Source organism: Arvicola amphibius, chromosome 11 (genome assembly GCF_903992535.2).
Source record: "Arvicola amphibius chromosome 11, mArvAmp1.2, whole genome shotgun sequence".
NCBI classification, from domain to species: Eukaryota; Metazoa; Chordata; class Mammalia; order Rodentia; family Cricetidae; genus Arvicola; species Arvicola amphibius.
The window spans coordinates 42235198-42255662 of NC_052057.2; the positions used below are offsets into that span (position 1 = coordinate 42235198).

At 38.3% G+C, this 20465-nt stretch overlaps 2 protein-coding genes and 1 non-coding gene across 3 annotated transcripts in view; 2 read left to right on the forward strand and 1 right to left on the reverse strand.

Moving 5' to 3' along the window:
• Positions 1-5614: 5614 nt before the first annotated feature.
• On the forward strand, positions 5615-20309 carry Ttc14 (tetratricopeptide repeat domain 14). The gene is made up of 12 exons (XM_038346976.2): positions 5615-6076; positions 6570-6694; positions 6798-6997; positions 8147-8231; positions 8351-8480; positions 8693-8848; positions 9224-9295; positions 9705-9824; positions 9924-10046; positions 11900-12017; positions 12940-13049; positions 13786-20309. The coding sequence occupies exons 1-12, from the start codon at positions 5919-5921 to the stop codon at positions 14702-14704; spliced, it is 2316 nt and encodes a 771-aa protein (XP_038202904.1). The 5' UTR covers positions 5615-5918; the 3' UTR covers positions 14705-20309.
• Positions 7537-7640, forward strand: LOC119826975. The gene has a single exon (XR_005287529.1). It is a non-coding gene; the product is annotated as a U6 spliceosomal RNA (small nuclear RNA).
• Ccdc39 (coiled-coil domain containing 39) overlaps positions 17414-20465 on the reverse strand; it is a 38676-nt gene continuing 35624 nt past the window's right edge. Inside the window, exons 17-20 of the mRNA XM_038346975.1 lie at positions 20110-20250; positions 19821-19997; positions 19650-19723; positions 17414-18593 (exon numbers count right to left, since the gene is read on the reverse strand). Coding sequence (XP_038202903.1) covers positions 18440-18593; positions 19650-19723; positions 19821-19997; positions 20110-20250 — 546 coding nt within the window. The 3' untranslated portion in view covers positions 17414-18439. The remainder of the gene's footprint in view (positions 18594-19649; positions 19724-19820; positions 19998-20109; positions 20251-20465) is intronic.

A 20465-nucleotide genomic window follows, 5' to 3' on the forward strand; every position in this document is an offset into this window, starting at 1 on the left:
TTTTGTTTATTGGTTACTATGTCTTCCTCTAGAATATAAACTTCAAGAAGGCAGGAATATTGGTGTGTCCTTTTCATTAGTATGACCTTAACACTTAAAATAGTATCTAATGCCAAACAAATACTTGTTGAATAAGTAGACTGATGTAGTTGACAGTTTGGAATTCTGTGTCTATAAACAATCAAAGGTCACATCTAAATAAGTTCTGAATCCTCTCCCTGATAGAATGGATTTTCCAGGAAGTTCCTCTAACAAAGTGCTGGGGACCAGCCTCGACAAAAATACCTCTCACCAGGGTAGAGGTGTGGGGATTTAGAAATATAGTAAAGAATATGAAGACGTGAATGAAAATAATAAAACAGAGAAACATATAGGATAGTATTGGGAGGAAGTTCCAGTGAGTACTGAAAATTCGCCCACATTTAATTTCCAACTGCTTAAAATACCCTTGACCCCAAAATGTAGGAGTAAGACAAAAGACTGCATTAACATGATACAAGGAAATGAACACACCAACTGAAAGTCCCGGACTACATTCATAGTTAAACATTCTGTTGCTCGGACAAAACAAGTCATGCTTACACCCTAGACCAAAACATTCTGTAGGCAAACCACTCCCTGGGTGGAATCCAAAGTTATCTCCATAAAGGGAACTGGAATTTAGTTGGATCCTTAGACTTTTGTTTGAGGTAGGAACAGATCTACTTCTCTGGTCTTGGAACACAAGGTCTGGCAATTAGCCAAATCTGTTGTCAATAACCTTGAGAGAGGAGAACTGCTCAACAACTAGGTGGGACCTTTGTTTTGAGGTAGTAAGTTCCAACTCTCTGACCTTTGGTCAATATGGAAATAGGCTCACATTTTCGGGTCTCCACACAAAGGTGAAATTTTAAACAGTTAATGTATTTCTAATTACTAACATTTTCTTTTGATGCTGCCACCAATAAGATATAAAAATTATTATTTAATAACTAAAAGATATTCAATTATTCTGATTTTAGAACAATGTGTAATTTGAATTTAAAATGATCACCAAAGCAATCTAGAATGTCTTGGCAACAAATTCTATTTATTGTTTACTTTCCATTTCTTCTAGTTAAACACATCACATGTTCTTTGGTATAGTATTCTAAAACAAAATATGAACTTAAGAATCTAATATATGTGTATTTTTGTGTGGGTTTATGAACAGTAACAAATAAGATTATTTTAAAAGAACACACTAACCTAACCCATATCAGTAGTGAGCATATCTTTCAATTTTTATTAACAATTATTATGGAGTTATTCTGATGTACTTTTATTTTCTAGTCTCTTGTGTGAACAAATAAAAACAAGGAAGAAATACTGAAGAAGGACTTCAGGTGGTCACTCCATATGGTCGAGAACTGTACAACCTCAAGAGTACCACATGTCATATAAGAATTGTGTTACAAAGGGCTATGGATGGTCATGTCATACGGTCAAGCACTGTATACCCCCAAGAATATCACATATATCATACAAGGATTGTGTTACAAAGGGTTACCAACAGTCACATCATATGGCCGAGTACTGTGCTCTGGAGTGCCTACACTATGCCTCCCCAAAAGTGATACACATATCGCCTATAAGTCATATATAAAAATGCCAATATTCTGCTCCCTTGCCTTGGAGCTATGCATATTCTGGATCTGTTCATAATTACTCAGCCTAGATGAAAACAAAAACCAGTGAATACTACTCTAGGAAGGAAAATCAACAAGCAAAACTTCAAAAGATACTAAGACAAGTAATGATGTACAATAGAGTATTGATTTATTTGCATTAAAGTAACAGCCTCAAAACTTTCACCAGTCACCACAAGATGGAGGCAGTGTTAAAGACAGTTGTCCTAAAAAGTCATTAGGTCTCTATCCCTGAGTCCATATTTAGTTGCTGTGCTTTTCTTGAACATGGACACACAGTTTGATACTATAGTGATCTTACAGCACCCTCAAGTGGATTAAACTGACAAAATGTCCTTTCTAGAAGAGAAGTGTTGTTCTGACATTGGAAAAGGCTAGAATCCTTTACAAACAAGGACTATTGGGATAAATGAAGATGTACCAACCTTTATCATGTGGCTTATAGTTGGAACTACTCACTAATAACAGAAACAAATGTTTTGGGATGGAAGGTGATAGATAGATAGATAGATAGATAGATAGATAGATAGATAGATAGATAGATAGATAGATAGATAGGTGGATAGATAGATAGATAGATAGATAGATAGATATTATATAAAATGAAGAACTGCCTCACATGATACACAACTATGGCAGATTAAAGGAATTGAGAAATCTGCAATATAGCATATGGAAGTTTTAGACCCAGTGAAGTTAGTCTGTGTCCACAGGACTGAGAATGAGCAGTCAATGATTCAAATTCTTTTTTTTTCATTTTTATGGTTTTTATTGAGCTATATATTTTTCTACACCCCTTCCCTTCCTCCTCTCTTCCCCTCTACCCTCTCCTGTGACCCCCCATGTTCCCAATTTACTCAGCAGATCTTGTCTTTTTCTACTTCCCATGTAGATTAGATACATGTATGTCTCTTTTAAGGTCCTCGTTGCTGTCTAGTTTCTCTGGGGTTGTGGCCTGTAGGCTGGTTTTTCTTTTCTTTATGTCTAAAAGTCATTTATGAGTGAGTACATATTTGTCTTTCTGGATCTGTGTTACCTCACTCAATATGGTTTTTGCTAGATCCATCCATTTGTGTGCAATCTACCTCAAGACCCAGTAATACCACTGTTGGGCATATACCCAAAGGATGCTCAATCATACCACAAGGATATGAACTCAACTATGTTCATAGCATCATTACTTCTAATAGGCAGAACTTACAAACAACCTAGATGCCCCTCAACCAAAGAATGGATAAAGAAAATGTGGTACATTTACACAATGGAGTATTATACAGCAGCGCAAAATAATGACATCTTGAAATTTGTAGGCAAATGAATGATTCAGATTCTACTCTGAAGGGAGGAGAAAATGAAATTAGATGTCCCAGTTCAAACACTGAAGCAAGGGAAAGACACAGGCTCCTTTCTCCTTTGTCTAGTTTCCTATTCAAGCCCCCAGTGGCTCGCATACCACCACCACACTAGCCTACAGAGCAGTTTCACTGCCCTACACAAATGCTCCATGGGCTTTCTATTCTCCCCCCCCCACACCCAAAGTCCTGATAACCAAAGAATTCTTTGCTGTCTCCATGGTTTTTCCTTTCAGAGATTATCATTAGTTGGGATAATTCAGTAAGTAACCTTTTCTAATTTGCTTCTTTCACTCATTAATATGTATTTAACTTTCCTGAGTTTCTTGTCGTGGCTTGGTGACTAATTTCTCCTTAATGCTGAATAATAAGTATCCTATTGCCTAATGATACCATAGTTTATCTGCTCATCCGTGGAAAGACATCTTAGTTTCTAATTTTTGATAAATATGATTAAAACTGTGTAAGTTTTCAGCTACCAAGGTAAGCTCAGTGTAACCACTGGGTCTTTATGGCAATAATGTTTTGATTTTTGTCGAAGCACTAGAACTTTCCTCAAGTGGCTGTACCATTTAGGATTCACACCCACAAGTAGAGAATTCTATTGCTTCATATTATCACATTGGTATTGCCAATGTTCTGGAACCTGGTCTAATAAGCTCGTAGCGGTACCTCATTGTGATTTTAATTTGCATTTCCCTGATACCATATGATGTAGTACATGTTTCCATATGTGCATTTGTCTTCTGTATGTCTTCCTGGTCGCAGACACACTGTTAATGTCTCGCTCATTCTTAAATTTTTATTGGCTTTTTCACCATTATTTTAAAAATTCTTTGCATATGCCTTTTGTTAGCATTTCCTGCAGGCTTATGTATTAGCTTTTCATTCTTTGAATGGAATCTTTTGTAAGTTAGAACATTTTAATTTTTTAGATTTTTTTATGTATTAAGGTCTGTGTTCACTTGCACTGAATGTGTGCCTGGTGGTGACCCTGAAAGTCAGGAAGGGATATTATGTTCTCCTGGAACCGATACAGGTGATTGTGAGCCACCATGTTGGTGAGAGAACAGAATCTGGTCTTCTCTGCGAAAGCAACAAGAACTCTCAACTGCTTGAGACATCCCCCCAGGCCCAAAGAAATTCATTCCAGTGAGGTCTATCTGGTCACTGTTTCTCCATGGATCATGCCTTTGGTGCAGTGTCTAAAGCCAATAGGAGCTCTGTTTTCTCCTGTGTTATTGTCTTGGGCTTCCACAATGTTGTGATCCACGATCCATTTGAATTTATTTGTAAAGTGTAAGTCTGTATGTAGAATCCTTTCTTTAAAATTGCACGTGAATGTTCTGTTATTGAAGCACAATTTGTTGAAGAGATCATCTTTATCAACTGATTATCTTCATTGTCATATATCAGTTGATGTTGTTTATAGAATTGTATGTCTGGGCTCATTAGTCAGAGGCGTTGAACTGCCTATCCTTGTACCTATAAAAACCGTCTTGATTATTATACTTTAAAGTAAACCTGAAGTTCCTCATTTTTTTCTTGAAAAAAAAATCCTTTTTATTACTTTATCCAAAATAAGAGAATTGATGGCTTGTAACTAAAGAATTATTTTTGTTTTGTCTTGAGATAAGGTCTCTCTGTGTGGTACCAATATTCTAGGGTGTTTGTTAGAGGATAAGCATATGTGTTTAGTAAGAAATGAAAATTTGAAATCACAATAAAAGTATTTTTAGAAACCAGACACTGAAAATCTGTTTGGGATACTCAGCAATTTCCTTCACCACTTGTGTCCCCTCCCCCGCTCCCCTACCCCATAGTTCATTAAATTAGTTATATTTCTTAAAAGTTTCCTGGAGTTTTTTTTAAGTTTTAAAAAATTGTAAGCCGGGTTTCAGTGATAGAGCCCTTGGCTGCCGTCCTGAAAACCCTGGCGCTAATCCTCTCACTCCCTTTACCCTTTGTGGATCGGTCAAATATTCAGTGTTCTGTCCCTTTCAAAATAAGGTATTTATTACAGAAGAAATGAATTCAAAACGCCTGTAGCTATAAAAGGCCTGGCCCTCCAGGGTGGGTGCGGGTCTTAGGTGAAGAACGAATTAGTTTTTGCTGCCTGCTGTTGCAGTGTGAGGCCAGCATAAGCAGAGAGGCAGCAAGCCCCTGCCCTGCGCATGGAACTTTAACGCTAACCGGGCTTGAGTTAGACAGTGAGGTACGTGGTGGACACACCTTCGGCTGTTACTCATGGTAGGTGCCGGTCTTTCTTCAGCCCTTCGGTCCACCAGGCACCTTTCCTGGAGCGCCGATTTGGCACAGTTATGGCACTGGGAGGGCTTCGGAACACCTTGGCAGTCCTCCGATAAAACACGCAGCGCTCCGCCCCGCCCCCGTTCCTTGTCCCGCCCCTGCCACGCCCACCCCGCTCCGTCCCGCTCCCGTTCCCTGTCCCGCCCCTGCCCCGCCCCGCTCCCTACTCCGCCCCGCCCTGTCCCGCCCCCGCCACACGCCCACCCCGCTCCGGCCCCGCCCCCCAGCTGATCGCGCTGAGGGAACCTCCCCCCGCGGATGCTCAGCCACCCGTGGCGCCCACTGCAGTCGGAGGCGCGGGGTTACTCTATACCGCAGACCCGAGCTCGAGCCATGCGGACCGAGGGACGTGACGTGTCACGACGCACAAGGTTAAGGCGAGCGTTCCCACTAGGCACAGCTCAAACCCTACCCCGCCTTCTTTGCCAGACACGCTTCGCGTTTCCTACGGCTTCCCGTAGTCCCGCTGAGTCTCGCGAGACCGTGGCAGCCCGCCGCAGAGAACGCTTCCGGGAGGTTACCGTGGCGCGGCGGAGTCTCTCGGCCTGCGGGAGCGCGGGCTCGGGAACCGGATTCCGGCGGGCTGGCCATGGACCGCGACTTGATGCGACAGTCGCTGGGCTGTCACGGTCCGGCGCTGCTGTCGCTGCTGCGGAGCGAACAGCAAGACAACCCGCACTTCCGGAGCCTCCTGGGCACGGCGGCCGAGCCCACCCGCGGCGCGGCACCTCCTCAGGGAGCTGGCAGGTACGGGGACCGTGACCTGGGCCGGGCCGTGCGCAGGGCCGGTGCAGAGCAGGAGTCCGGGGTGTGTGGCCCAGCCCTGGCCCCTGGCAGAAAAGCCGGCTTGTTCCCTCTGAACCGCTGGCAAAGCTTTCAAAGCCTCCCCGCCCCCATTTCCAAGTGGCGACCGTGGGAGAATGGGCTTCAAACTTCTTCTACAGCTCAGTGGGTAAAGTCACTTGTCATCAGACCTCCTGACCTGAGGCCGATTTCCAGGACTCACGTGGCAGGAGAGGAGTCCCCAGAGTTGTCCTATGACCCCAGTTGCACAGTGGCACATAGACGCCACACATCTGCACTAAATGAATACCTATTGAAAAGCCAAACGAATAAAAACAAATAAAACTCCCTCCAGAGATACAGCCTGAATGGAACTCTGGGGGGTGGGGGAGTAATGAAAGCTCTAGCACGAGCTTGGATTTTAAAACAATTTTAATCCCTCGTCTTCCCTTTTAAGGAAAGAGAAGAGAGCTGACAACATAGAAATACAAAAATTCATCTCCAAAAAAGCAGACCTGCTTTTTGCCCTGTCTTGGAAATCAGATGCGCCTACGTCCTCTGAAGTGCATGACGACACTGACAGTAAGTTAGTCTGGGGTGCTTTCAGGATGGTTTGGTTCTCGGCAGTATAGCGAAGGAGAGGGAAGGCGACATTATTGTGGTGATTTTGAATTTCTTTTCCCAGATCATTATGCGGTCATGCCACCATTAGAGCAGTTCATGGAGATCCCAGGCCTGGACCGGAGAGAGCTGTTTTTCCGAGATATTGAGCGTGGTGATATAGTGATTGGAAGAATCAGCTCTATTCGAGAGTTCGGTTTTTTCATGGTGTTGATCTGTTTGGGAAGTGGCATCATGAGGGACATATCTCACTTAGAGATCACAGTAAGTTCCTTGGTGGTCATCCCATTCAGAAGTGAATGTACTTAGGCAGAGGGCTGGCTGGTCTCTGTTGAAACCGTGTCTCTAAAAAAACCAGTACTAGTGTTACATTTCCTCCGTTTTGGGTTTTTTTGTTTTGTTTTGTTTTGTTTGTTTTTGTTTTTAGGGTTTGGGGGACTCTGGTTGCAGGTCAGTTCCTTTCTTAAAATCATAGAGATCTGTTAGTTGATAAGATGATGTCCATTGGAATTTTGGACAATTATCTTCTGGTTAAACGGATGCTTAATAGTTGGACATTAGATGTGTACTGTGAGTAATTTAGAAAAAGCTTCCTATGATATATTCACAATCAACGTACAGCTTTCTTCCACTGTGACAAAATAGTTTGCCTCCATTTAGAATACTTCCTTTGAAACCATTGCTAGTGCTGTGTCGCACTGTCTGAAAAGGAAGAACTACAAAACTTAAGAATTCACATTTCATTTAGCAAATGGAAATAGCTTTGTTTTGTTGTCTTTTTTGACTCTTAAAGCTAGGAAACAGTGCTCGCTTCGGCAGCACATATACTAAAACTGGAACAATACAGAGATCAGCATGGCCCCTGCGCAAGGATGACACGCAAATTCGTGAAGCATTCCATATTTTTAAAGAACTAGAAAACAAACTTTATTGTGTTTGGACACAAATTGTAACTGCAGATGTTAAATTTAAGTAACTGACATGACTGCTAGTAAATGCATAAAGCCGTCAAAATGAATGAAACTATGCCATCTGTGGCAAAGTGAATGGAACTGAAAGACCCTATCTTTAGTGAAATTAGATAGGGGAAATGTTCTAGAGCGCAGTACCGTGACTGAAGTTTATGAGAAAGTTCGAAGATAAACACAACAAATGTATTTCTATTACACTAAGATAATAGGATAATTATACATTGCATATGTGTATTGAATTGCCACCCTGTAAATATTATATAATTGTACCCTGTAAACATGTATAATTATGCATTCATTAAAAAGAAAATAGTGTTAGACTTTAGTGTTATAATTTTCATGTGAAGATTTACCCAGTCATAATGAAAAGCTAAGGTGAAAGGAGCTACTGTTCTGGTCTAAGAGTGAAATGTATGGTGCTTTCAAATCCTTCTCTTTGCAGGCTCTTTGTCCCTTAAGAGATGTGCCTTCTCACAGTAACCATGGAGATCCTTTATCGTATTACCAAACTGGTGACATAATTCGAGGTGATGAGTTTCAACATACTAATTAAAATTATCAAATTAATGTTGAAAATATAAGAAGGTAATGTCTGAAAAGCTTATTTTTGTTTTCACTTTTTTATTATGTCATTTTTTTTTAAAAGCTGGAATCAAGGACATTGACAGATACCATGAAAAGCTTGCAGTATCTCTGTACAGCTCATCTCTTCCCCCACACCTGTCTGGCATTAAACTAGGTGTGATTACTTCTGAAGAGCTACCTTTGTACTACAGGTATTTATCTTTTATGTATTCCTAACAAAGTAGAACTTTAAATTTTTTTTATTGTTAAGTGGGGTTTTGTTTTTATAAACCTCATTATTGTAGGCTTGATGTACAAAAATATTAGTATTTAAACCTCATATAGTAATGTCTTTAGTAGAAGCAGGGTTTGCTAATTGTTATGCTCATGTGTTTGTGTTTCTGATTTTTTTTTTCCCCTTAAGGAGGAGTGTTGAACTAAATAGTAATTCTTTGGAGTCCTATGAAAATATCATGCAGAGTTCTCTGGGATTTGTTAATCCAGGAGTAGTTGAATTCCTTCTAGAGAAACTAGGAATAGACGAATCTCGTCCGCCATCATTACTGAGAGGCCTGCAAAGGTAAAAGTAGAGCTGTGCTCTCTTAAGTGGAAGGGAGTGGGTCAGCTCAGAAGCTGGATAGCTGGAGGACATGTTTGACCACAGCAATAAGAATGTGCCGAAGATGGCAAAGTAAGCAACTGTGTCTGCTCCTGGTCTGGCCTAAGCAGTGATAGGATGTGCCATATGACAAGTAGAGAAGGTACAGAACCTGTGCATGTGCTTAAGAGCAGTACTACGACCAGTAATAGTCATAGCTGACAGTTCAAGGATTCTGCTGTATGAAAAGAATACAAATTTTCTGCTTGGCAGTCACCATTTCACTGTTGAGTCTGTATCAGAGATAGAATAAACTGTACTTTTAAAGTGTTTATTGACTCTCGTTTTCATTCACAGCAAAAATTTCTCTGAAGATGATTTTGCTTTGGCTTTAAGAAAGAAGCAGTCAGCATCTTGGGCTTTAAAATGGTATGGAGGTTGTTTTGTCTAACAGTGGCAGTTACCCAGTGTGAAAGTTCTGGTCGGGCATGCATTCTTTCATCACCATTAAAACTAGACTGTGTTTACAAATGCATGAAAACTTTGGGCATTATTTGTATAGGTATTATTTTGGTCTTAATATTGACATCTTATCAGAGTTAAGTTTTACTCAGAATTGTTTTCCAGAAAGAATTAGGGTCTTGATATCTTAAGTGTCATAAATGTTTGCTATGAGAATCTATAAAAACAGGGTGCTTTTTAAGTATACTAAGAATAATTTGAAAACTAAGTATTTGTCCAATTTAAAGGCATTTTCTTTTAATAATCATCTTTACTAACATTTTATTTATTAGATACTTTGTGAGATATTTGCGATGTTTTATAAATGTGTTTTCAGTGTGAAGATTGGGGTCGATTATTTTAAGGTTGGACGACATGTGGATGCTATGAACGAATACAATAAAGCTCTGGAAATAGACAAACAAAATGTGGAAGCTCTGGTAGCTCGTGGAGCATTGTAAGTTAATTTTGGATTTTAGGGAATATTTTTAAGAATGTGAAAAATGTTTAAGTAGGTCACAAGATTAAATTTTCTAATTTTGTTTAATGTCTCTAGATATGCAACAAAAGGAAGTCTGAACAAAGCAATCGAAGATTTTGAGCTAGCATTAGAAAACTGCCCAACTCACAGGAATGCAAGAAAATACCTCTGCCAGACTCTTGTAGAAAGGGGAGGGCAGTAAGTATGGGATTTCATTTAGTAATAGTGATAAGGTCCGACTTGCAACCAACTCCGGTAGTGCCATGTAATTCAAAGTATTCTCTTTCAGTTTTGGGTGGGGCAGGTGGCCTTTTGGTCCCTTTTTCCTGCCTTTTTGAGGGTGAGTGGGAGTGTGTATCTGTCTGTCTATCTGGAGATACTCATGGTTAATTGCTCTGAATGTATGTTTTTGTTACATAGAAATATAAATTAAAAATTATAAGAGAATAAGTGTTCTAGTCCAGGGTATATACCAAAAGATTTTGTTCTAATGGAGGGTTTAATTTTTAAATCGTTTTATTGTAATAATATATAATATTGTAGATATGAATTGAGCGAGTTCTAGTAAATTGTGATTAAGACTTTGCTGTTATATTCAGCTTGTAGCTCTGCTTTGTCTGGTAAACCCCGCAAATTCAGATTAAATGTGGAGTTAGAAGTATTTGGCAGTGTTGCCACTCTAGTTGGTGGCCTGAACCTGGGAGAGTGGAGCCTAAAATTGAGGCAGGCTAACGTCTCGTGCAAGAGCCAGCTTTATTCAGAGGATCAGTTTATAATCTGAGGGTATTTTTGAGAGATAGGCAGGGTCGTATGAGTTTAGGTTGTGTACAGTCACTAGGGCAACCCATGTGTGAAGACATTTTCAATGACAAAAGAGGCAACGGGAAGTCTGAAGTAAACCCATTCCTATGAACTACTCCTGGGGGGGACATGGAAGCACATGTTAATAACAAATCCCTGGTACAGAGGAACAGGGTTATAGAACTCCTGTTTTGTTGACTTGGAGTTTTCTCATAAGTTCTCAGAAATCTTATACAAGTTCATTCATGGCTGTGTTCAAATAGACAGTATTCAGCCTTAATAACTAAAAGCCATGAAATGTTTTGATAAGACCATCGTGCTGCTTTTCTTTTTGTAATACTGGAAATGGAATCCAGAGTATCTCAAACATGCCAGGCAAGCGCTGTGACAGTGAGCTGCATCCCTAGCCCTCTCTGCTATTATTGAAGAACGTCTTGTCTATATCATATATCTTCTGCCTGGCCATTCTTGCGTGGATGAGCATTCCTTCCAAGTATTTGTAGGATGAGAATGCCCACAAATTCCAAATTAATGAGATTTCGGTTAGTGACTGGAAAAGATTTTTCATTGTTACCAAGTAAATAACTAGTACCACTGAAATGAGGTTGTCTTATTCTTGGAGTGCTGGTATCTTTTAGCTGAGCGAATGGCTACATTAACTAGTTATCCAAACCACAAGTATTAGTCATGTTTTTTCTTGTCCCTCAGCTCTTTACATCCAGTCTACGACAGTAATCCCATTTCTTTTGCAGTGATAATTTTTTATTTCCTACAGAAGTACTTTGTAAAGTCCTTTCATTGCCCTATATCCAAACTTCCTTTTTCTGTGTTGCCCTGGCTGACCTGGAACTTGCTATGTAGGTCATATTAGCCAGGGTAACTTTCTCCCACTTTGCCTCCCAAGCACTGGGATAACAGATGTATGTCACCACACCCACCCAAACATTCTAATTTGGGTTTTTCACAGCATAGACTTGTAGATTATATGATAATGATTGTAAATGATGCCTACAACTGTGTGTGTGAATTCCCAAATTTAATGGCTTTCCAGTGAAAACTTTTCCATAGAAAGGAAAACTTCATAACTAAAAACCATCTTGTGTTAAGTTGTCTTTTTACTAAGTAAGCACATGAGTAGGTAATTAGAAAATAATTTTCTAAACATAATTTTTCTCTGAGTTCTGTCATAAGCCTCTAACTTCTGTATGTACGTGGATAAATTTTTACAAAATGTTGTATCTTCCTAACAGGTTAGAAGAAGAAGAAAAGTTTTTAAATGCTGAAAGTTACTATAAGAAAGCTCTGGCTTTGGATGAGACTTTTAAAGATGCAGAGGATGCTTTGCAGAAACTTCATAAGTATATGCAGGTGATTCTTTATTTCCTCTTTGAAATTTAATGATGCTTAAAATTAATGGCAAAATGTCATATTCTTTTAGGAAAAACTAGGTTACCTAGATGAACTATTAGGAAAATGAATAGCTTTTCCTAACTAGGTTTGACATTGCATTGTAAGACTTCTGCTTTTTTGTTTGTACTCAAGAGTAGAAATACTCTGTAAGAGAATGCTTATGCTTAAATTCAGTGTATGATTTTGATTGCTCCCCTTTGTAGAGAGCTTACTGGGTGGTTATAAGATTATGAATATTGCTGGTATAATTGAGCTAATTATGCAAACCTTTATAGACATTTTTCACTTGTCCTTTCCTGTAATACTGATGATGATGTTTTCTCATGCATTTTCTTCTGAATTGGACCATTGCTGCTGTGTCTGTGACATCTGGTGCTGCTCATCCCCATCCACAAACTGGAAAATGATTTCTTATGTAATCATGCATCCAACTGGCCTGTGCTATTTTTAAAATGGTTTGTATTTGAACATGGTGATTTTCCCCTCAATTCACCTCTGTGGAATGTCCTTATTTGAATTTTATTTGTAAAATTTGTGTCCTGTTTACATTTTTCAATTTTCAAAAATAATTTTTCATCTTTTTTATCTTCCCTGCATTCTGGATCATTGGTGCTACTGCAATGGTTTCCCTGTTTTTCTTGGGATACCATCTGCAATATGGTCCTCAATACTGTTCTGGCCATTCAAATGATTAATGCCCAATGTTTGTCATTAATTTTTTATTTGGAAAAAATAACTTGCTTAATACTGGCTGTATGGTGATTTGTCTATACTAAATTGGGCTTCTGGTTGGGGGGTGGTCTTTTAAATACTGTTTTTTGTATATCCTGCTACTTTTATTTTTAACGTGTGGTTTTTTCCGATATCTGGGTTCTAAAAGAAATCTTTGGAATTAAGAGAAAAACAAGCTGAAAAGGAAGAAAAGCAGAAAACAAAGAAAATAGAAACAAGTGCAGAAAAGTTGCGTAAGCTCTTAAAAGAGGAGAAAAGGTAAACTATAATATTCAGTATTTTAAACTTAAAGAAACTACTGAGTTGAAACCAAAGTGCCATATGGAGGTAAAGTAAGTAAAAAAAAAAAAAAAAAAGAATCTCAAGTGATAATTCTTAGCAAGCATATGTTCCACATGTCTGTCTGCGAAAGAAATTAAGCAGAGTCTAAGCTTAGAATTCTTTTTAAAAATTAGGATTAAAATGTAGAATAAATTACTTAACTGTTCCTGGGTTATAGGCTTTTAGAAGAGGAGCTGCAGTTCCTAGACTGGTGGTTTGTTATGTAATTATTGTAAGTTGTGGAAAAGTACTAGCATCCATTGTGTAGAGAACAGTTAAATGTCCTGCAGTGCACAGGACAGTGTCTGCTTCTACCTTCAGTAAAGAATCATTTGACACTGAAATGTCAGTAGTGCTCAGGGAAACATGGTGAAACTCCTGGGAGCTAGATAGGAAACTCGGGTTGCTTCTTCCATGTGCAGGAGGGCATAAGCAATGGAGAAAAGTCACTGCATCTTTCAGAAGCAGTGGTTTGCCTGTAGTGACACCTGTCTCCATAGACATTCTCAGAAGTCATGCTTATGGTGAAACTTAATGCAGTAATTGAGATTATGTCTGAGTGACAGCTTATAGAACATCTTCAAGGGATACAGAATAAAGTCAAATCTTGAGGATATTTGAATAGTATTTTTGTACTTAACATGTCTCATGAGCTAACTGCTTTTTTTTTAAGGCTAAAGAAGAAAAGAAGAAAATCATCATCTTCCTCTTCAAGTGTTTCTTCTGCTGATGAATCCGTTTCTTCTTCCTCATCTTCTTCCTCTTCTAGTCACAAACGGCATAAGAAAAGTAAGAGGAATCGCTCAGAGTCTTCTCGCAGTTCAAAGAGGCACTGGTCTAAGGCATCCTTGAGTCACATAGATCAGAGTAGGAAAGATGACTGCTACCCAGTTCCAACTAATACTTCAGCATCTTTCCTTAATCAAAAGCAAGAAGTGGAGAAACTTCTGGAAAAACAGGATAGGTTACAATGTCCAAGCACACAGGTAAAAGAGAAAGAGCGCTGCCTTCTCACATCTTCAGCTGAAGTGCCAGATGACTTGGGAGGTAGGTCTGAAGACACAAGAGATTTCTACAATAGCTATAAAACCCACACAGGTAGTAGCAAAACTGAAAAGCCATATAAATCAGAAAAATATTTCTCCAATAGGAGAAATTCCTTGGATTCCTTCTGTAGGAATTCAGAGGACAAGATGAAAGCATCTAGTTACAGGAGATGTGAAAAGGACACAGAGGGAAGAAAAGACCACTCTAGAAGGTGGGAGCCGGGGTCTGGGAAGTACTCTACTTCACCAGCAAGTTCAGACTACTCTTGGAAGTCACTTGAAAAACACAAAAAATACACTTACTCTGGATCACGTGACAGTAGACATGAGCCAAGATATCAGCTAAATACAAATCAGGGAGAACGTGCGTATGAAAAGGAGGATAGCTATGGGGAGGGTGACAGAACTGAGCCTCCAGAAGAGACACTGAATAGCAGAGAGCAACCAGAAAGCAAAGTTAAGAAAAATTTACCTCAGAATTTACTCAATATATTTAATCAGATAGCAGAATTTGAGAAAGAAAAAGGAAATAAGCCAAAAAAATAATTTGCTTAGAAAATTTTCACTAAATTTTCAGAAGTTTGGGGATGCTTTAATCTAACAAACGGTTCTGGATCTAAAACTATAGCAAATTACAAGAAGTTTCTCAGTTTCAGTTATCAGCCCCTTGTCATAGCCAGTGCTGCAGGGTGTGGGTCTGTGCAGACACAACTCTTACTCTGGCAGTTTAAGCTTTTCTCGTAAAGATATTTCTGAGCACTTTGTTTCTTCATGTTTGGGGTTTGTGAGAACCCTGTGCCTATCATATTTCGCTGTTGGAGAGAAATATGTTTACGTTGAACAGTTGGATTGTTTTATCAAAAAGTACTTTATTCTCTTTTGTTAAAAAGCCCTTAGCTTCTTAGGGGAAATATTTTATGGCTAAATGTTTCAACGGTACTATTTTAAGTCATTTGTTTTAAGCATTAAAATTTTTGCACCATTTCATTTTTAAGTGATAAATTATGACTTGATTTACCTCTAACACCTGATGTAAATGGTTTGTGAAAATTGTTTTCTTCCCAGCTTTAACAGAATACCTTAAGAATAAGACCATGAAAGTTGGTTAATCAGAGCCTGCTTTATTTATTTCTCCATTATTATTTTTACTTAATGGCTATATTCATAAGAAAAATTTTAACTTTAAGTATTTACAAAATCCTTAGGGATTTATAGACAAGCAGATGAGAATAGAAAAGAACTGCTAGTAAAAATAGCAGCAGAGAAGCACCCTGTGAATCTGGTTGCCTTCTGTCGTACCTCGCAAATGCTTGGGAAGTCAATAGGCATGTTTCCAAATAGTGGAGGGCTGGCTTGAAGTTCCCTCTTCTTCTACTCTACTACCTTCTCTGTCTGTTCTCTGAATCATAGTGAAGGATAGAATCAGTTCCAGGCCTCTGCAATGGCTCAGTAGATAAAAGACTCTCCAAACTGATGACCTGAGTGCAGTCCTGAGACTCAAGGCCTAGGGAGAGAACTGACTCCCAAAGTGTCCTCTGACAGCCATACACAAACACAGTAGCTACACACAAACAGCTCTTCAATTAACCTTCTAGAAAGTGTAAATAAACACCAGGCGGTGGTGATACACACCTTTAATCCCAGCCCTCTGTGAGTTCAATCAAGGTTAGTCTGGTTTACAAGAGCAGAGCTACTTCCAGGACAGGCACCAAAGTTACACAGGAAAAAAAAAAAGGAATAAGTAAATGGCAATGAGCTTTTAATCTCTTCTTGGTCATTGGATAGGATCCACAACTGTAGATGGTAGTTTCTGTCCTGCCCAATCCTGTAGCCATTCAGTCCCAAAGAAACACACAGAGTCTTATATTAATTATAAACTGTTTATCTTATTGCCCAGGCTTATTACTTCTAGCTCTTACAACTTAAAATTATCCCATAATTCTTACACGTGTTTAGCCATATAGTTTGGTTCCTTTTCTCAAGCATTCTCATCTTGCTTCTTCTGCTTCTGGATGTCCCGCCTGTACTTCCTGCCTGGCCAATCAGCATTTTATTAATCCAGTATGAGAGACGAATCTTTACAGTATACAAGAGTATTATCCACAGCACACTACAGACATGCATGAGGGAGATGAGGGAGTGACAGGAAAAGAGACTCATTGCATGTTTGTTTATACCAGTAAAATACTAAAACTTTAGTAATGATATGTACTATTTGTACCAAATTATAATGATAGAAAACTACTGTAAAAACATGATAGGAAAAAACCTTGATTAAGAACAATAAATAATGGCAGCAGATATTGGAGAATCACTTCAATATTAGTTTCTGTACCAAGGAACTCATTATTACTGTTATTATTGGGCAGGGAAAACAGTGAGCATATGTGCTACATATGTGGAGATGGGAGGACAACTTGAGGGAGTCAATTCTCTTCTACCTTATGGGTCCCAGGAATCACACTTGGGCTTGACAGACAGTACTCAGGCAGCCCAGCCCCGAGGAACTCTTAGACATGCTCAGTGTAGTAATAGTTCCAGTTTTAGTCCTACTACCTAGTCCTCCATAGTGGGGGTTTGTTGTTGTTAAAGAGTGGAAACACCTCCCTGCACGCCACTTCATCTTTGAGAATTCCTAGTACGCCTTATACTCTTACACATAATATCTTACTTAACCCTTAAGAGAGTGCCTTGTGGGGCAGGCTATCACAATTTGGAAACTACAGGCTTCCTAATAGGATTACATCTTTCTTAATAGGAAAAGACATACTAATTTAAGCAGTCTGCACTAATCTAAGCATCCAGTTCCTTGGGTTATTTAAGGAGTCATCACAGAAAAAAAAAATATTGCGGATTTTAATTGATCCTCAGTGATGGCTTCAGTAGTTTCTTTCTTTCACATTAATATGTCCATAGTGTATATGTACCCCGGTTAGCTTTGTCCTGTGACTTCTGGGTGTTAAGATAACTCCAGATCTGTAAACAGGTTGATCCTTTGTCTCGCCATTTAGCATTATTATAAGCAGTTGTAGTAATTAAATGTAAACTTGGATGCTGGGCATTCCAGACTAGGGGCTAGAAGTAACTCCATAGGTAGAAATTAACTACTTAAAGTACAATTACTATGCTTCAAGGCCAGTATGTTTTGCTTATATCTTAATTACTTCAATAAGACCTTGATAAATTAATCATCCTTGTATTACAGGGAAAAAAGCATAGAAAAGTAAGCCTCCTAGTAAGAAACAAAACTCTTGCCTTCGTATAACACCAAGTTTAATGTTTTAAGTTTCTAGTAACTTACAAAGTAATATATGACTGAGAATTACAATATTGGTAAACAAAATGATGATGGGATTAAATGTCATACATTTTTGGCAGCATTCAACTATAAAGTGTCCACGATTTTCTTTGCCATTTCAGTTATTAGACTTAACTATACGTTCCTGTTTCTGAATTAAAAGCGATCGTCAGTAGAAACAGATTTACTAACACTACTGCTTTTTTTTACAATCACTCTTGTAATGCGTATTTTTCTCAAGGTTTAAAGATATGCTCCTTTATCTACATGAATGCTAATGTATTTAAATCTAGCTTTATAGTAGTAGTTCACACTCTCATCCAAAAAGTTCAGTGCTGGAAAAACTCACTTTAAATATAATATGCAATATCTACCTCCATTATAAATGTAAAATGTTCAGCTTTTTCAAGATCAGAATAGAGACAGCAACTCAAGTTGTACTTTCTGTATACATATATAGGGATAAATATATATGGACACACATATATACATATACAATGCTTTTCTTTCCGAGGGAGTATAATGTTAATGATGCTGTCTTTTGTTACAAATTAAAACCTCCCCCCCCCCCAAAAAAAGGCCTTTAACAGGTAGGTGTGTGTTACCCTCGGGGGAAAAAATGGGGGAATATGGTTGTTGTTTGCTTTTTGTTTTTAATTTTAAAAAGTAATTTTGTGATTTAGAGTAAATGAAAATTTCCTTATTGAGATATGCAGTGACTCTTTGGAAGTGTATTCCTGAAAGAATCTTACTTCATATATGTGTTACTTCATAAAACATCTAACACTATAGACATCAGTGTTCTAGGAAAAAAAATGATTTCCCTCTGCCTAATCACATGTGTCCTGCCTAAGGTTCTGCAGTTTCCTTTTCTATGGCGGGGGGTGGGGGGGGCTCCTTTGTCTGGTCTGCAGTACTTCCAATATTATTTTAGTAGGCCTATATCGTTAATAAATGGAACCCCAGAAAAAGGAAGACTTAAATTATTTGCTGGGCTTTTTTCCTTTTGGAGTACTTGAATTACTGCCATTACTAGCTGACCTAGAACTACTGCTTCCTGTTGGAGATTCTGGGAAGCTGAGCTGTAATACTTTAACTGAAGGTGGAGAAACAGGAGAAATTGTGTCCTCAAGCGACCTAAAACAAGAAAGGATTTACTGTAAACTTAATGCAAAATGTACTTTAAAAATATCTTATTGGCAAAAAGTATCATAATTCTATAAGTAAAGAACAAGAAAAACCATTAGTGTTAATGAAATTTAAAAGTATGACCATTCTTTCAAAAGAAGAAATGAACATAGTTTAAGTAAATAGTTCAATAATTGTTTCTGTGAGCAAGTTATTTTCAACTGTAATCAGTTTCTTAGAATTGGAAGCAGTAGTTTATCAAGTGGCAAAAAAGGAGGAGAAAGTACTTGGGAAAGGCATCAAAATGTTAATCTTAAGTCATTTAAGCTGAAGAGGAAAGGGATGTGTTGGCAGGAGAAATGGTGAGCTTGTTTGGAAAATAGCCATTCAGTTCTAAAATAATGTGTTTTATAAAAAGTACAGAAATTTTAATATGTAATAGTAAGTAATTCGGTTCTAAAATATATTTTATAAAAAGTACAGAAATTTTAATATGTAATAGTAAATATATTGAGTGACTTAAAATATGTAGAAGCAGGTTATTAAACTTAAAACACTGTCCTTGAGGATGCTTTTTTTATTTTTCATGAAAGTTTCACAGACTAATAAAAACTAGTAAATAGCTGTCAACTGTAGGAGATTAGAAATCCTAAAATCAGCTAAAAGTCAACAAAGACTTAGTGTCCATGATTTATCCCACTAATTTCTGGGTTGCATTAAGCTAAGTAAGACAACCGCAAATAAAAGCTGATTACATAGGATTTTACACGAGCAGATCTGATTACAAAACTGTGCGTCTAACTTGCCCTTTTACAGTTTCAAAAGATTTTAAATTTTCTCAGAATTTGCCCAAAATGTTAGCTGTATCACCTCAATTTTTACCCACCCTCGTTCCCCTAAAATAGCTTACTAGTTACAATGAGTGTGCCTGCAATGTTGACTGGTGCGGGAGTCTTGCTAGACTGTGCTTTTATAGTGAGGTTGCTGAAGGTGAGGAGAGTGGGCAGCATGCTGGTCAGCAGCAGCCCTGAGAGTTGAGGCCACACTTAGTAACCTTGCCCTTACCTGATTGACCCCAGGGAAGACTGTGAAGAGGATCTGGAGCTCGGGCCTTTAACTGTGGGTAGTTCTAGCCCATTCTGGAAGAATATTATATTGTAATAATAAAATATCATTAGTCCTGCAACATTGTAGAAGAAAACTAATTAGATACATAGACATATTATGCTCTATTACCTGCTCAAAGTATGTTTGAAGGATGATGTGGATTTCAGCATTCTCCATGGCATTGACTAACATTTGGTCAATGTCCTTGTGAAACTGTTTAACCTCACGGAGTTGAATGTCTTGTTCTTCTAGTGTTTCTTCTTTTGTGTCTTTCAAAATGTGGATTTCTCTTTTGAGTCTTCCACACTGTTAATAACAGTCAAATATTAAACCTAAATTCCACCAAGTTCAGGAAAGGGGGATGAGTGCATTTGGTACATTACAGAAGTGAATGCTAGGGACAGCTCTAAGAAATTACCTGCTTAGTCACGCGCTCTAATTTCGGCCGCTGCTCCTCAGTCTCTTTGCGCAGTTGAAGGGAATAAGTTTGTTTCTCTGATAATTTCTCTTTGATATTATTTGCTAAGTGTTCTATGACTTCAAAAGTATTTTCCATGCTCTGTAGAAAACAAAATATCAACACATTCATGATCAGAATAAAAAAGACTTAATTGCCAATTGCCAGGTGTTCCCTCAATTTTAATTGTTTTATTTGTTTATATACACACACACACACACACACACATACACACACATATGTTTAGTGTATTAATGGATAAGAAGTCTAATTATGCTGTTAGTTTTGAATATAATTCCACTTGGAACTTTTTATAG